This window comes from Meles meles, chromosome 20, assembly GCF_922984935.1.
Source record: "Meles meles chromosome 20, mMelMel3.1 paternal haplotype, whole genome shotgun sequence".
In the NCBI taxonomy this organism is placed as follows: Eukaryota; Metazoa; Chordata; class Mammalia; order Carnivora; family Mustelidae; genus Meles; species Meles meles.
This window is the reverse complement of record NC_060085.1, coordinates 21,152,812-21,170,813: the sequence shown is the minus strand read 5'-3', so window position 1 is coordinate 21,170,813 and position 18,002 is coordinate 21,152,812. Positions and strand designations below refer to the sequence as shown.

General features: G+C 54.7%; 1 protein-coding gene across 8 annotated transcripts in view; it reads right to left on the bottom strand.

Moving 5' to 3' along the window:
• TEX264 (testis expressed 264, ER-phagy receptor) overlaps positions 1 to 18,002 on the bottom strand; it is a 30,394-nt gene that overhangs the window by 10,247 nt on the left and 2,145 nt on the right. For 7 of the 8 annotated variants that reach the window (XM_045991832.1, XM_045991836.1, XM_045991834.1 and 4 more), the window contains exons 3-4: positions 16,174 to 16,465; positions 6,612 to 6,833 (exon numbers count right to left, since the gene is read on the bottom strand). In XM_045991832.1, coding sequence (XP_045847788.1) covers positions 6,612 to 6,833; positions 16,174 to 16,431 — 480 coding nt within the window. In that variant the 5' untranslated portion in view covers positions 16,432 to 16,465. The remainder of the gene's footprint in view (positions 1 to 6,611; positions 6,834 to 16,173; positions 16,466 to 18,002) is intronic. The other variant, XM_045991841.1, reaches the window with a different exon arrangement.

Below are 18,002 nucleotides of genomic sequence, written 5' to 3'. Positions count from 1 at the left end.
AGGGTGAAGGAGAGGGGTAGATGAGAAGGCGGCCCTGAATTTCTCATCTCCAACTGGTACCTCTGATTTCTGCCCTCCGCTTAGCAACCCCCCCACCCCGGGGAAAGCCCAACTCCTGGAGCCTTAGGTGTCCTGTCGGTATAACCAGGCAGCTAACCTCTTCTGATCTGACAGCTCTGCTAAAGCGCAGAGTTTTTCTGCTCTGGAGGGAAAGACCCCTCCTCAAAATCTCTCCCCCTTCCCTTGTTTCTGGAATCCCAAGCTTTCCGGAGAAAAGCAACAAAATCCTTCCTCGGAATTCCCATCTGCCTGGGGAAGAAGGCTCTCTCGGGATCCGTGACGGCCCCACCCCACAGTACCATCCAGGCAAGCCTCAGCCCCCAGGGTCCTGCAGGGCTGCCAAGCTACCACATCTGAGCTGGTATTTCAAGAGTGGTGGCTCCCACGCCCGCCCCAGCAAAGGCTGGCTTTGTGTTTTTAGTCCTGAGGTAGGGGAGTGGGGAGAGGTGAAGCCAGAGAGACTGAGGAACAGGTTGCAGGGCCTAGGCTGGCAGAGGGAGAGACCTGGCCTCCTGTAGGTACCCCCCAACCTCAGCATCCAGGGGCAGCTCCCTAAGGGTTACGTAAGGGAAGCCAAGCCCTGATAAGGTGGGGGGCTTCTCTTGGCTTGAGAGCATCTGGGAGTAGAGAGTCATTCTGAGCCTCAGCTCCATGGCCTCCAGCTCTCCTTCCCCATCTCCCTATGCTGAAGTCCTATTCCAAAGCCCAGACTGGAAGCAGTCATTCAATTGCTCAGACACCATCAGTGGATCCCAAGGGCATGCAAGACCCAGCTCCACCTCCTGAATCTGAACCTCGCTCCTCCCCTGCACTCCAGGCACAATGTACCTAAAAACCACACCCAAACCAGTGACTCTGCCTGACCTGCCTTTTCACCTGGAGAATGCTACCCTTCCTTCAAGGCTGAGACCAAATGCCACCATCTTCCAAAGGTGACTTTGTGTTCCTGGTGAATCCATTCCCTCCACCCCCACTTTCCCTGGGCATGGCTAACCCTGTGGTGGGGGGAAATGGGCGAGGAAAGAATTCTGGGGGCCCATCACTCAGCCCCAGGGTCTGGCGCCGCTGAGAGTACTCTCCTCACTAAGCTGGGACAGGCCAATTAGCAGGGGGCAGCACTGGCAAGTGAGCTGGCCCTGGAGCCCCAGTAAGGCACCTGCAGCAGCTGCTTCCTGTGCCCAGAGCAACGGCCAAGGTCTCCCTTAATGGGCACTTGCTGGGCGAACGGACACCCAGGCCCTTCCTGCCCTTCGCTTCTGGCTCCCTAAGCTGACTCTGAGAACGGCAGCTTCAGCCCTGACTATACCCACCAGGCCTACAGACAGAGGGTCACTTAGATGTTGGTCTACTCTACTACCATCCCAGGCCCAACCTGGGGACATCCCAGTGTATCCCAAGTTCAGGACAGGTCCTGGACCTCTTGAGCCCAACTCCACTCATGGACGGGGCAAAATTTCAAGAAGCAAGTAGTGGCCTCAGCCCAGGCCACCCAGTCTGGACTCGGCCACATCCATTGACCTTGGGTAACCTCCCCTCCCCAGACCTCCATCTCCCCATTTGTTACAATGATTGGAACGTAGGCTTTGATTATGACCCTGTGACTGCCTTCTAGCTGCTTCCCCCATCCCCTGAACAATGCTGCATAAAAGAGGGCTCAGTAAGTAACTGCTGGGTCAGCAACTGAGCTGACGTCCTGCCAGGGGGGGTGCTTCCTTATGAAAAATAAAGTTTTGAACTCTCCCGCGTTTGCTCAGCAAGGGTAATGGGCATGGAGAGAGAGATGACCCCAGATTTCACAGCCCACTGGGGCGTCCTCACCTGGATTCCCACTGCGAGGGTCATGCTGCTCCCCACTGGTGTTCTAGCCCCAGAGTGGGCTCAACTCTGCCCCCCCACTGACTCCCTCAAAGTTACCCAGGCAGGTTAAGGGGAAGCACCTACAGAAGATTCTGAGCCACTGGACAGGACCCCAGGCTCTGACCATGCTGCTGGGAGGAAGCAACAGACTCCCCCAGCTCAAGAGGCTGTCTCACTCCCGCAGGCGCCTTGCTGAGGCCCCTACTCCTTAGTTCCCAGCTGGCTGCTCTGTGACAACACCATCCGGTCACCCACCACTCAGGAGTTCAGTCACCACCAGCAGAGGGAGAACTGCAGAGCTCCCCTCAGGTCCAACTCCCAGTCAGTCATGCTCCCCGGAAACGGCTTCTCCTGGGGGCCCTGGCCCTGCCTGCACACGGGATGAGCCCTGCTGCCTCCCGGCTTCACTCACACTGCAGCTGCCACAGTGTCCTCAAGACCCGCAACAGATGTGCAGCAGGCCTGGCGCAGAGGGGCGTCTGTCCAGCTGTGTACCTCTCTGAGGAAAGAGGTTGAAAACCACTTAAATCCCAGGTGTCCTCCTCCAAAAAGCTCACAACCTTGTGAGCCAGAGCTACTCCAGCTGAAGCAAGCATGGGCAAAGTACAAGCCCTAACACCTGGCAGCCAAGCCACGGGAACCCCTTAGCACAGCCCCAGGCTCCTGCCCCAGAGAGGTCTGAGAACTCTGAGCTAGGATTCTTGCCCATTTTAACCCCCCTCGTGAGATAACCTCACCATCCCAGCTGTCCCAGAATTTTACCACCAAGACTGCCCCAAACCAACCAGCTCACTACATCCACCCGGACCCTACTTCCCCCAGCTTCTCTACCATTCTGTGGAGGAAAAGCCAATGTCTGACTGCTCCCGCCTGCACTTCCCAGCTAGCCAACTTCCACATGGGCAATGCCCGGTGTCTCCCTAAACTCAGGAGAAGATATCCAACCACCACAAGGACCCTTCCCTGAGAACTCATGGAAAGCAGAGACCCTGCCTGGGGCAGGGGATTTAAGAAGATTAGGGATCCTGTTGAGAGGAAGTCGGGTATGGGGTCTTGGCTGGGCAGTCTAACACTCTCAATGACCTCCCCGCCAACTGCTATAGAGAGCTGTGGAGCAGGAACTGAGCTTGGGGGCCTCTCATGCACAAGGGATCCCCGGACCTCTCACTCTCCTGGTCTGCTCCAGGTGCCCCAAGTCTTCCCTGGACACTCATTAAGACTGGTTCTATCCTGCAGTGAATTCTGGGGCCTTTGCCTATTGCTCTGGGCTGACACCTCTCTGGGTCCCATTTCCTATAATTTCAAGGAAGCTCAGTTCCCTCCTGCAGCTGCCAGCAGACGCCACTTCCTGGGGCTCAGGGGGTGATCTCCTCCTGCCCAAGGATGCCACCTCTTTGGACTCTGGTGGAGCAGCCTGACAAAGCTGGACAACATAAAATGATAGTCACATGGTACCCAGGCATCCCCTCACACAGACACTGTCCCAGATGGCTCTGCCTGGAGCCCCCCAGTGGTTTATGTGAAGAAAGGCAGAGTTTTAGCCCTTCCAGCTCAGCTGGCCATGCTGCCAAGCTGGGGAGGGCTGGCCAGAGAGTCAGAGGCTGCAACACACATTACAAAGCTGGGATCTATACATCATTCTAGAATCCCCACAGAAACCTGACAAATGTTTCTCTTTGGGTTCCTTACAGTGACCCCCAGGACCTTTCTGTCTCATGAGGTCAATCCTGCCCCAGTCTCAGGCATGTCTGCAACTGCCAGGACAGCAGCTGCTCTCCACCTCCCCCACCCAAAGCTCTGAGACCATTCACCCCTGCCCCCTGCCGCAGCCTGCCAAGCTCTCTCCCAGGATCCTTCTGGTAGCGGGGCTACTGGCCTCCCCTACCCCTCACACCTCCTGAGACAGAAAGCAGATGGCTGCCGTCATTCCATTTGAAACAGCTCCACAGCAGACACAGCCTCAGATCCAGAGAGAAGACAGAGAGGTGGAGGAAAAAGAAGGGTACGCACACGCGTGCACACTTAAAGGCAGCCAGCTGTCAGAGCTAGGAGAGTCAGAAGAGCCCATGGTCTCACTAGCAGCGTCTTTCCTCTGGTCCCAGGGCAATGGGGAAGAGGGCAGGTGTGGGAGAGAGCTTTATGTTCTCTTCTCTCTGTTTCCCAGGCTGAGAGGCACAGGGCCACCCCCCTGTCCACTGTAGGCTCAGCCCCTTTGTTTCACGTGGTAAGCTCCCCAGAACATAAGATCAGGCTAAACACAGGGGCAGAGATGACCTCTGTCTCCAGAAGCCATCAGAGCACCTTGGGCCATGCCTCTGCTGTGGGCAGCCTGGCATCTCTCTCACTCTCCCAGCTGGTGGCCAAGCCCACAGCAGTGTGCCTGACGGACATCTCTGGAGAAGCCCCTTGCTCTCTTGTACCCTGGCTTCCTCATCAAAGGCAAGAAAGAGAATGGTAGCCCCCTGCTCCAGTCCCCACCCCAGGAGAATCAAGCCCAGAGCACAGCTGACAGGCTCCCATGGGAGGAGGAGGAAAGAGGAAGGGCTTTCATCAAAGAGGTGACGTCAAAACCAGGCAACTTGTGAAGCTGTCAGGGGCCGGGAAATTTGGACAAAGGTGTCTAAAAATAAACCCCTGAAGCCAGGAAAAGGCTTTGGTGGCTGAGTTGCTCGCCACCACACCACATGCCACATGTCCTGTTCTGAGGTCTGGAACCCAGCAAGTCTCTTCCCAGGGGGGCTCCTCCAACCCTGAGGTTGAAGATGGCAGCGAAAGGACTGGAGACACTGCCCAGTAGCCTTTCTTGGGTGAAACAGTTGAGGCCCCCGTAGGACGCATGCTGAATGGGCCTCAGGCACCAATGTCTGCCTTCCTGTCCTTACCACCAGCCAGCGACCCCACCTCCTGCGTCACCCCCCCTCAGCCTCCAGCCCAACTCACCCGCAGGCAAGCACCTCCTCCCCAGCACCCTTCTGGCTGCCACCAGCTCACAAAGGAACTCCACCCCTATTCTCCCCGTGCCTCTGCCCTACCACAGCGACAGCTGTCCTGTTTCTTCTCTTCCTGTCCTTGACCACCAAGGCCACAGCTGGTGACCCATTTATTCACTCCCTAGCCCTGACACCAGATTTTTCGCCTCCTTAACCAAGATCTGTCTGAGCTCCCGTTCCATCACCAAGGACCCTCCCCCAGGCTGCTCTGGAGAGCCCTCAGGTTCCTTTGAATCCACCAAATTGAAATTCCTCCTTTCTTCTCCTGTTTGTTTCTCAGGCAGCTCCGCACTACACAGTCTCCAGAGCTGGTTGCCCTCCCAGCCCCTCCACAGTCCGATCCAATCCAATCCATGCAACAGTCCACCAGTTCTACCTTCAAAATAGATGGTAAATTTCCACTTCGGCATCTCTACAGCCACTGCCCCAGTTCAAGTCACCACCATTCATGTGGAAATCCCGACAGCCCCATAAGCACCTCCACTGGCCTCATGGATCCTGGATCCAGGCCCACCCTGGGCAGGATGAGAGCTCCTATCTTGTATATGTGTGGCTAAGAGGCTCAGGTCACATGTTACTTTCCAGGCTGGAACACTGCAGTGACTTCCCACCATCTTGCTCTCACTCTGCTCTGCCTGGAATCTTCTTACTCCCTTCTCCAAGGGCTCTTTCAGGGTTCCACCTGAGAGGTTACGTCCTCTGAGAGGCTGTCCCTGACCACTGTATCCAAGTTGGTGCCCTGCCCTTCCTTACCATTCTTTTCTAGCATGTATCTCACTTTTGTCTGATATTTTTAAAAAAGATTTTATTTTTATATATTTTTATTTTTACATATTTTTAAAAGATTTTATTTTTAAGTTATCTCTACACCCAGTGTGGGGCTCGGACTCACATCAGATCAACAGTTGCATGTTCCACCGACTGAGCCAGCCAGGTGCCTCTTGTCTGACATTTATTACCTGTCTCTAACCACTTGATGTAAATGTGTATTCCATACACCAACATTTCACACTGTGTCCAGCACAGTACATGGCACATAGACATTCAATAAACTCAAGCTGAATGGATGAATAAACAATTACTTTCAAGCCCAACTGGGTCATTCCCAAGTACCCAAGTTTACAACATGTTCTGGAGGAGGAGGGATATGCAACAGGGAAAATTTTTTTAAAAATCTCTGTGGATACAGAGCCCCTGACTAGATCAGGAACCAAAGGAGACAGGGGCTGCTGCTGCCCCGGCCCTGTGCTCAGGGAGCAGGTGCACAAGCCCAGCGGCCAGGCCCAGGGCCACACATGAAGACCTGGGGCCTGCCACCCACAGGAAGCCTCAGGGCTCTTGCTCTGTGGGCCTCAAGCAGGAAAAGGGTCAGCGTGGACCTGTCCATCCATCCGAGCCTGGAGCGGGGGCTGAGACCTAATGTCTCTGGTCCAAGCCAGAGTCGAACTGACCAGGCTACATTTGTGAACAAGCTCCCTATGCTCCTAGTAGATGCTCTGGCACCCACAAGTCTCTGGCATTTGGGATAGATGCCAGCAGCACCTGCCCATCTTCCTAGCTCCATAGGCGCCTGCTCCATGGGGGCGCCCAGGGTGCTGCCTTCCTGAAGGCAGCTTTTCCTCCCAGACTGGGCAGTCCTCCCCATCTCCCAGCTGAAGGACTGGCTATCCCCCAACACACACATACACTGGGCCTGTCTCTCACCTTGATGTAGGCATCCAGGGCAGGATGGACACGGCGGGTAGCCAGCCAGATGGACAGGCTGGAGGTGTAGGGGAAGGTGGCTGTCACCACATGGCTGGGTGCCGGGAAGGAGAACACATTGAAGCCAAACTTCTGGTAGAGCTGGATGAGATCAGGGGAGGGAGACTCCTCACCCTCACTCAGAATGCTGCCCACTGCACAGCGGCACTTCTCAGGGGGTACCTGGAGAGGAAGAACAGGGGTGTCAGCGTTGGGCAAAGGAAGGAGGCTCTCAGAACTCTTGCTACCTGGGTTTTGTGCCAGCTCAGGCCTGGCAGAACCATGAGCTCCAACATGCCACAGCCCCAGATACCATGATGGAGAAGAGTATTTTCCTTCTGGAACTTATCCGTGCCCCAGCCTTTGGCATCCTGCTGCAGGATTCATCCATCCCTTCATTTATGCCTCTACCAAATATGCCAGGCCCTGTGCTATGGAGGGTCACTGGTCTGGAAGCGGGACTACACTGAACTCTGGGTTGCTGACGAAACTGAGATCCTCTTCCCCAGTCCCTCAAGCTGGGCCAGCCACCATTACCAGAGCCTCCTCTCCAACCCATGCCCCATCCCAAGCCCTGCCACACTTGCCAAGTCCCTTCCTGGTTCATCCACAGACTGTTGGTTCCCCTTCAAGTCTCCATGGGCTCCCAGTAGCTGTATGTCACTGCACTCTGCTCCCCTCCCTAGTTGCCCTCCCTCTCCTGGGTCCCATAAACCCAAAGCAGGTGGGGCTCCATGTGAGTCTCTAATACTTCCTAGGCCTGGCCCCAGGCCTGCAATGCCCAGCACTCACCTCTCCTCTGGCATCAAGGGGCCCCACTTTGTCTCATCTCCTGCCACCTGAGTCTACACCAGGTCCTGATACCCCCAGAGGTATCTAATCCTGAATCGAAGATACTCATCAGAGACTGTGTGCTGTCAATCCTGGATTTCCCTCAACTTGAAGGTCCCTTTTTCCCACTACCTGGGGCCCACTGAGGCTTAAATTCAAACTCCCTCTACCTCCAGTTGCATCTCTTGGCCTACCTTCCCAGCACCATGAAGTCATTTTTACGTGTTCTTGCTTCTGCCCTCTTGCCAAGGCCTGTCAACAATACCCTAGGGGTTTCTCAGCCCAGCCCAGCTCTGTCCTTGGAGTCTCACTTTGCCTGGGACTCATGCACCGACTCCAGGTTCTCACCTCCATGCGGTCCCTGGGGGTCACTGCCAGGTCTCTGCAGCTAGAGACCCCTTGCCACCCCCTTGAATCCTATGTCATTAAGTCTAGCCCAGGACTTTACTGGCAGGCAATATGGTGCAGTGGTCAGGACCACAACTTCTGGAGACATACAGGACTGGGAGTGAATAGTGAATCATGTAACTCTGGGTATGTCCCCTGGTTTCTTGGAGCTCAAGTTCCTTGCAGAATTGACAAATTGAATGAGATACTTCATCTGAGGGCCCAGCCTGGTGCGGCGCTCGGCAAGTACTGGAAGTGTTGTCGGTTATTGGCAGCTACAACACAAGCCAAATAAGTGACCTCTGGCCTGCAGCGCCCATTCACCCAAACCTCCCAACACGTAGTTCCTCCCTGCCCACTCTCCAGGCTCAGGTGCTCTCCTGGGGAGTCTTTCAGGGTAGCTGGGTGTCCCCCCCACCCCAAACACACGTTTTGCTGTTAACTCTTGCCTCCTCAACTCTACTTGGTAGCAGTCACATCCCTGGCCTGACACTCCTCCCACCCTGCCCTGGCAGAGGCGCTGGAGCCAAACGCAGTACCATCTCTTGTCTATAGATGGTGCAACCGCTCCATTCACACTCAAGGCTTGAGGCAGGAGGGGCCTGGCAAGTGTCTGGGGCAATGCCAATCACCACGATCCTGACCCCAGCGACTTATCATGTACAAAAGAAACATTCACTATAACTTAGATGGAGAAATGGATGGAAGGCCACCTGACTGATCATCTCTGGCCCTCCTGGAATTGAGTCCCTGGGTCTTTTCGGGGATCACTTCAGCAGCCTTTATGGACTTCCCAGGCTCAACATCCTCCTTGATCCCCAAGAAGCACAACACCTGTGACCACCCTGCTTATAACTTTTCAATGGCTCCCAATTCTGCTCTAGGATGAAACTTTCGAGCCCAGCATTCAACATTGTTTTAAGTGGTCCATACAATAGTGCCTGGATTTGTCCACACATCGCCTAGCATTCTTTTTGGCATCCCCAGGCCCCAGTAGGGGCCAGAACCCAGGTGGGCCACTGAGCATCTGAGTGGCAGAGGGAGGGACAAATCCAGGCTCTGGCCCAGCTCGCCTTGCCGGCCTCCTCTCCTACCACAACCCTGCACACACCCACATGGAACTATTTGCAGCTCCCCAAACATGCCACGTCCTCCCATGCTTCCTGCCTTTGCGCAAGCTACTTCCTCTGCCTGGAATGATCTTCTTCACCCTACTCCAGAGTCCCTTCTGCCTGGGAAACTCCTGCCCATCCTTCAAGATTCAGCTCAACCCTCCTCCTCAAATCCTCCCTGCCAAGCAGCCCTTCCTCTCAGATCCCAAATACCCACCCAAAGGAGCAGGTCTTGTGCTGCACAGTCACTGATGGTTCCTGTCTCTCCCCACCACTTCCGGCTTCTAGGCAGAAAGGTCCAGACTCCTGTGCACACAGTAAGTTTCTTGGGGTATCTCAGCAACACCACACGCACACCTGCACATGCACGCACGGGCCCTGCACATGAGCTAAGTTCTTCTTCCTCTACCTTGAAAGAGGAAGTCCCATCACAGGGAAAGGAAGCTAATAAGGGACAGGACTCCTGAGATCCTGGAGGTTTGTCAGCCTCAGGTGCTCCCTTTCTGCATGAGCAACCCCTCAATTCCACAAGTGGGATACCTCCTGCCCGATTCTGCCCTGGCCAGTGGCTAAGGGGCAGCCTAGGAAGTTATTCAGGAAGCCCACCACCTGCAAAGCAGCCCTGTACCAGCTGGAGCTGCTGGAGTTCCGCACCTAAACGAGGCACTGGCAAGGAGATGGAACAGGCCCTAAGACCAGCTGGGGAGGGGCAAGGCTGGTCAGGAGCCCGGAAGGCTTCCCTGGGCTCCCTGGAGAGCCCATGCCTACCTCCAGGAGAAATGGCCCACTGAGGTCAGGGGCCTAGAGGATAAAGGGAGTGTCCTGATAGCTAGAAACTCCACCCACCTTGGTTGATTGCAATGCCTCTATTTGGGCCTGATCCTAGGAAGTCAGCCTAGGCCTCCCAGTTCCATCTGCTTGTTCACTTTCCTCCCTATATCAGTCATTTCTCTAGGTACGTGTGCCCAGAACAAGAGCTGTGAGGCCTCTTCAGTCCTGGCATGTGAGAAGAGAGCAGTCTACTTGGAACCTAAAGCTTCTGGGTACAAGCTGGCTCCAATGCTCCTTCCAGAGAGGTCTCAAGGTGCCAAGCTGATGCTGTTGGTGAGGCCATAATGAAAAGAGAGTCCCTACCTGGCTAGGACTTCAGTGCGTCTAGAAACTGGACAAGACTAGTATCTACCAGGATCCAGGAAGGAAAAATGGTGTCAGTTGGTCCAGACCAAACCCAGATGCTGGGTTCAGTAGAAATGGCCAGCCCTAGGGGCATCTGGGTGGCTCAGTCAGCTAAGCATCTGCCTTTGGCTCCAGTCATGATCCTGGGGTCCTGGGATCGAGCCCCACTCGACTGGGCTCCCTCCTCTGCTCTCCCTCTCCCTGCTGCTCCACTTGCTTGTGCGTCCCCCACCCCCGCCCCGTGTCAAATAAATAAATAAATAAAATCTTAAAAAAAGAAATGGCCAGCCCTCAATCCATAACCTGCAACATCTGATGAAGTCCAGCTGTGATGCCTGCAGATCCAGGCCCGGCGAGCTGCTTCAACTCCTCCCTGGCCAGCATACCCAGCCCAGAGCTACCCAAGGTAAGGGGACAAGTAGGGACAGTGACCTTCACTGGCCTTCACTGAGGGGGAACAGAGCAGCCACAGCTGTTCATTACTGGAGGGTGAACAGTGGGTTCATTTAACCTTCGGGGTGCTGCCGGTCAATACACCAAGCCCCACAGGTCCAAGTTCCCCAAGCAGGTGGTCTCCAAAGGCAAAAGCTGGTCCACAGTAGTCAGGACATGGGTGATACGGACAGCAGGGCCAGAGGACAGAGGACAGAGGACAGAGGACCTGTATTTCAGGCTGCAGGGGAGGGGAGTAAGCAGGATGCCAACCTCCAAATGGGGGCCTGGGGGATTTCTGGGAACTCTCACTTAGAAGTCTTTCAGGGCCTCTTTCTTTTCACCCCCAGGTATAATCCTAACAACAGCTGGCACCTGACAGCGTGCTCACTGACTGCCCCAGTTGCTACCTTCCACATGTCAGTTCATTCAATCCAAACAGCGCTGTGCAATAGCTACCATTATCCACTCTGTTTCTGAGACCCAGACAGCAAAGCTATTCAGAAAGGGCCACACAGCAAGGCAGTGTTGAAGTCTGGATTCGAACACAGACAGACTGGCTCCAGAGCTACACCACAGGACCCAAAGCCACGTGGGAGCCCGAGAAGCAGGCCCTGGCTAGGCAAAGCCTGCATAATGGTGTGTCCCTATGCTGTGCTCCTCTGACGGCCCAGGCATCCTGCAAGAGGCTAGGCCAGAGGCAGGCAAGCAGGGTTCCCAAAAGTACAAAGTCCTAGTGGCATGAGGCCCAGGGTAGGGGGTGCCAAGAGTGCTAAGCATCTACTGGGGGCCAGGTTTTGGGCCTTATCCTTATTATTTAGTCCCCAGAAAAACAAAACCCGAGGTAGGGATTCTCAGAAAGACCAAGTGACTCCCTCAGAATCACACTCTAACAAGCAGCAGAGCCGTGATTCAAACCCAGAAAGAGTCCAAAGCCCTCTCCTCCCATACCGCAGCCCTCCTCCCTACCAAAGGCAGCTCTGAGGGGAAGAAAGGGCTGTGCCTTTCCAGGGCTCCCCCACACAGTTAACCTGCTACAGAGAAAAAGCCCAGACTCCACCTGGATGAAAATCATCACAGGTAACTGGGGTAGGGAATGGCCTGGGCCCCTGGAAACATCAGATAGCACTCATTCCCACTGCCCTTGAGAGGTCAACCCTGGGCAGTCCCAATCCCTCATTCCTTCCCAGGCCCCATATGGTCTCAGTGCCTCTAGGGATCTCAGGGGGAGACCCCATATACACACAAACACACACTAAAGGGGAAAGGAAGTGTGGCACAGGCCTAAATCAACACTCTTACCAGCCTAAGCCCATGCAGATGTGGTGGTCCCAGGCTGACTCTCAGTGGATTAGGAGAAAAAAGGAGCTTCAATACAGTCGAGTTTACTAAAGGCAGAACCCAAGAACCTCCAGTTTCCCCATCTGCCCCATACCTGGGGCAAGCACCCCTTCCTAGGCCTCAGCCAGGTAAACTGAACTTGCTGCCACACCCCACTTGCCTCAACCAGGCTCTCCACAAGGGCAGCAGACAGGGTGCTTAAGGCCCAAACAGCAGTGGAGGCAGGAGCAGCAGGGGTGGAGAAGAAGGTGGAGGGCCAGGATGGCACACAGGACTGCTCCATGGGCACAATGAGGGCAGCTGACCGAGAAAGGGCTATCACAGGCCAGAGCTGGCCAGGAGCAAGTGAGCCACTCGGGTCCTCCCAGCTCTTTCCCACCCCTCCAACACCCCAGGCTCCCAGAGGGACAGGGCTGCAGACCCCGCACCCTACATCAGTAGCAGGGCTGAGGGCAGAGCAATTTTGACTCTTTTCCAGTTTTACAAGAACAGAACTGGATGTGTGTGTATGTGTGTGCACGCACGAGTGCATTCACATGTGGACTGGGGTGCTCGCTTCGCCAGCACATATACACATGTACACTGGAGGGGTTGCGGTGCAGGCAGAGATCAGTGACTGACTCGAACTCACCCCCTTCCCTTGGTACTTAGAGGAAATGGCTGCACTCCAAAAACGCTGGGCCCAAGAGGAGAACACCTATAAGCCACTACCAGGGTAGGTCCACTTCCTGTCACATGTTCCCTCATTCCTCCTCCTCCCTCTCCAAAGGCCCTCAGGGATGGAGAATGGAATCCTTTCTCTTGCCCAACAAGAACCAGTTCCAGAAACTTCTTCCATACAGAACTCCAGGATCTAGAGTTGACTGACACATATATGCTGACGCTCCAGGACACAGAGCTGATGAGGTATGTATGCTCGAACAGCACCTGATGTGAAAGAGCCCACAGCGATTGCCAGGGCCTAGGCTTGGTGGTGCCCACCCTTTCCTGTGTCACTCCTGAGTCCACAGCCAGACCATGTGAGGCCAGGCCTTTCTCAGAAACCAGCCTCTCCCTGTCCAGATGAGGCCGGGCACTGAGGCCTGGACACTGAGTGACTAGAGAGCTGTCAGTCCACACTTCATGTGGGAGGGGAGCATTAATAGCCGGTGGCCACCTCTCACCTGGTCACTCCCTGCTGCACTCACAGAGCCTGAAATAGCCTCACTGCTCCCTATACTCACACAGAAGCAGATTCTGGCTCCCACTGTGCTCACTGGGGAGGGAGAAGGTATGGGGATGGGCCACACAACAGCTCAGCCTGCATCCTGTCTGTGAACCAAAATATGCAGGGCCATGCTGGACACTGCTTAGGGAAGCAGCCTAGGGAGAAGGCTTGGGTTCTTACGCTTCCCCCGGACTAGATGGAGTCTCTCAGCCAGACTCCCCTGATCCCCCTACACTGAGAGGCCCTGAGGGCTGGGCCCTTTGGTCTTCACAGTGCCCAGCAGTGTGGCACAGATTAGGTGCTCAAACATTCGTTAAATAAAAGCAAAAAGTGTGAGTGAACTATGTGAGATCAATACCTCAACTCTTGCTGTCTGATCCTCAATGTCCTCTTCTATCACATCAGCAGTGTGGACCCTGGGGCCCCAGGTCCTTATAGACTAGAGAGTTTGGGATAGCCATGAGCACCTGAAGTCTGGGGTCCATGGTTCCCTGAACTCTCTGCGAGGATCCCTGCTAGGCAGAGAATATACTGCCCACCTCCCACAGCAGGTGGAGACTAAGCATCCTGAGCTATCCCAGGTGTCAGGATATGACCTGGGGACACAGCTATCTTCTGGAGTGACCCAGGACTGAGAGGGATAGGACCAGAGGGACCACTCCGAGCTGTACACTCATCCTCTGAGCCAGCCAGATGTCCACAGCCAGGCCAAGGGCCTAGCCCTGGGTCATAAGTGCTCAGCCTAACACCTCAGTGTACCTAATTAGCATGAACGTCTTGTCCACCCTTTTTTGTTTTTGTTGTTAAACAGCTACTGGAGGCCAGATGGTAGGATGAATGCCTCACTTATATCACCTGATTTAATTCTTGCCAGACAACATATGAAGCAGATATCTTAACAGAGCTCTATAGATGAAGAAATAGAGGCTCAGAGAGATTACGTGATATGCTCAAGATCACACAGCATGACAGTGATGAAACGGAATCAGAACCCAGGACCAACCTTGAGGCTGTATTCTCAGGCTGTGCGTCCGCCATGCCCAGACTGACACCCAAGTCAGGCTGCGCCCAACCAACCCTGGACACCCAAGCCCACCGCCCCCCGCACCCACCCTGCCAAAGATGGCTATATCGTGTGCTGCCTGGAGGTAGTGGCTGGGCCAGGAGCCATGGGGAGAGCACACCATGCCAAGATTCTTCTATCTCACAGTTCCTGGGTCAGCCCCCAGCGCTGATCCCAAGGTACACTGCTACCTTGGCCCTTTCCTACCTTGGAATTAGCATTTCCAACCCAAGAGCCAATGTGTTGCTTTAGGAATAGGACTCGCTGTTGAGGAATGAGGCAACTGCAGGACTATTCTCCTTCCCACTGAGGCCTTGCAGAGGGCTCGAACTGGGCCAGGTGTGGAAGGAGGGGCAGGACTTACAGAATAGAGCTCTGCAGGAGTCAGAGTCTAACACCTGGTCGAGGAGCTTCCCAAAGCCCTGCTCCTGCCCCGTATCACCTAGGCTCCATCGCTCTTGACTCCCACTTAGCGCAGTCTCCCAACCATGTGACCTCAAATCCTCACTGTCTACTCATCCCTCAACCAGGTCAATGTCACCTCTCACCTGGACCTAGCCCAATCTCCTCAGTCGCCTGCCTGCCTCATCTCCTCCCCTCCTTCACCTATCATCCAGTTAGATTCCTAAAACAGAGGGGGCAAACTGTGCTGCCCCTTGCCTCCCAGACTGTTCTTCCTCACAATGCCTTGCCCAGCAAACCTTTCTACCACTTTCTTCGCCTACCACATGTCTACTGGCCACACTTCCCCTGTCAGGAGGCCCCTCCTGGTGGAGCAAAGTTCTACTCATGGGAGAAGTCCCAGCTACAGTCCACCTCCTCTGTGAGCCTCTCGGGCAAACTTGGGGTACCTTCCCCAAACCCAAAGCTCAAAGCTCTGCAAGCATCAAGTACAGTCCCTATGACAGACCCATTTGTATGGTGCTGACTTGCCAATCACATGAACTTCTTCGAGGGCAGGGCCAGGTTTGCTCATCTTTGGAGTGCAGTTGTCGAGCAGAACCCAGCACAGAGAGTCAGCCCACCCTTGTTTCTAATGAGGCTTGGTAGCAGACAGCGGGTAGGCTGTAGGCCTTGCCTACTTGAGCTCTACAGGCAAGGAATCCAGAGTTGGGGATGGTCTGTTTGCCAAGGCTCAGAGCTGAAGGCTGAAGGACTCCTGGTAGAGCTGCCAGCCCATGCAGCTGCAGGCAGTACCACCCCATGCATGGCAAGAGGCCACATTGGTGAGCCCTGACTCACTACAGTCTGTAAGTACAGCCAAACGCCCACAGGGTGCCAGTGATGCTGGGCTCATCTCTGACCCCAGCATCCTAGACATTCGGGGCAGCTCACCTGGCTCCACTTGCCCCCCCCCCACCCCATTTAGGCTCCAGTGCTCTTGACTCCCACTTAAGCCTAAGGGGGAGGGGCCATTTCTCTCCAAACCAGGCAGCTTAACATCCAAAGAAATACCATATCACTGAGGCAGGGGCCACCAGAATGACTGAAGAGGTAGGATTCTAAGCCCCATGCCCAGGGCCTGCTGTCTCAACCCTTGAGGAGTTGTAGCCACAGCAGGAAAGCTGAAAGAGGGAAGGCACAGAAACAATAATGTATGACTCCAAAGAAAGGGTAGAATCTGAGCAGCCTGGCCTTACAGCACTGGTCTCAAATGGGGATGAAAGAGGGAGGCACAGCAAGAAGAGGCAGGGGACCAAAGCCCCGGCACAAACTAGGGACACGCAGTAGTATGGCCCCATGCAGTCAGAAGTCCATGGGTAGCCATGAGCTGAGAACCAGACCTGGACAAGGAGAAAGGATGCCTGGAGCAGGAATCCAGGTTAAATCTGGAAGGAGCTTCAAGCTGAGAGAGGAGGTAGTGTGTAGGACCAGCTCACATATTTTCCCACCCCTTCCCTGGAAGCTACAGCACCCCTGCCCCATGTCCATCCATGGGGCAGAACCCCAGCCAGGGCACGGGAGGCTCCTTACCATGTGGGGGTTGTCGTAGTAGACGGCGATGGAGCGGAGCTTGGGGGAGACACTGCAGCTCTCGGTGAAAAGCCGCCCAGTCTCGCTGTAGGGCCCCATGTGGAACTTGTAGGCCACAGTGACATTGCGGATGGGGGGTGAGCCGGCACTCACCGCCACCCTGGCCAGCAGCCCTGAGTACCCGGCAAAGGCCAGCAGTGTCAGCAGCAGCAGCAGAGTCAGGCCCCCAATCAGGCCCAGGAGGAGCAGGTCAGACATGGCTCTGTGCCCCCGACACTGTGCCCCAAGACAGCTGCAAAGGAGACAGGAGGGAGAGAAGGCTGGTAGCCTGCTCTGACCAATGTGCCCACTTGCCCGCCAGCCACTTCTGGCCCAATCTCAGCTGTTGTGTTGGGTGCTCTGACCCAGGAGGGGGAGGGGCCAGGGTGTTTACACACAGAGTGACCTAGAAGAGAGCTACAAAGGATGACTGTAGCCACAAGCCTCTTTATTTCTTAATCACAATTGTTGAGGCTCTTAGAACAGCTCTGCCTGAGAGCTGGCAGCCTTGGTCACACCTGGAGAAACTGAGTCATAGAGAAGCACAGGAGTGAGTCAGCCAGGGACATACTCCCAGCCCTGACCAACCTCCCCCAAGATGGGCAAGACATCAGCCAGCCTGGCTTTTCCCTACATTACCTCTTCCTTCCCACACACTGCCACACTGCCTTCTTGGCCTCCCCAAGCCTCATGGACCACTGCCATGGGCGAGTGCCAGGGTACGATCACTTATTAACGAATAGGGAATACGTAAGGAAAAAAAACCCCAGGGGGAAAATGTGTCACAGGAAGAGATTCTCACAGGAAACTTTCCTTTGCTAAGCACATCTGGCCCTCGAAATTTTGCTATCCAGCAACCTCACCCAACTAGAACCAAGGAAAGATCAGATCAAATCACCCTGAGCAGCCAGAACAAAGTCTGACACTGTGCTTCCCAGACTTGAACCATTGGTGCTAACAAGCTACATCCCACTTTGCCAGCCCATAGGTTAGAAACTACGAGGAGGAAGAAAAGTTTGCTAGAAATGGAAACACATCAAGGAGAACAATTACTCCCTAGCCCAAGCAGTTCATCCCATGGGGAAGGGGGTGCTGGCCTGGGGGGAGTCACAGCTGGGTCCACTTGCTGCGCTGTTCCTTCTCTCCACCAGCATCTCCAGGTGTTCAGAATTATTCTTTGTGGTTTTGATCTTGTCACCCCCCTCCTCTACCAAGTTATTCACAGAAAGGCATCCTGGGGTGGTGTGATGGGGTCTTTTTTTTTCCTTTTTGTGTTCATGTCATTTATCTGACAATTGTTCCTCCTCCCCACTGGCCTTTCCTCATTCCTCCTTTCTGTATGTAAAAGACACTATTTCAAGGAGGGAATAAAAAAAAAGGCAGAGAAGCTAAGAGAGACCCAGAAACACAACAGAGCTGGTGTGTGAGCCACTCAAGGCAGACTGTTCAGCCCTACATGAAGCATGGGGCCACAAGCCTAACCCTCTTATACAGAGGGCTTGACCTGAGTCACCCGGGGTGGGGGAATCAGCACAGAGAACACTGTTTAAAGAGGAAGGGAAACATGTGACCCATTGGAGGAACAGTCTCACCCCGAGTATTTAAAATTAACATGTAGGGGCACCTGGGTGGCTCAGTGGTTAAAGCCTCTGCTTTCGGCTCAGGTCATGATCCCAGAGTCCTGGGATGGAGCCCCGCATCTGGATCTGTGCTCAGCAGGAAGCCTGCTCCCCCCTCTCTCTCTGCCTACTTGTCATCTCTGTCAAATAAATAAATAAATAATCTTAAAA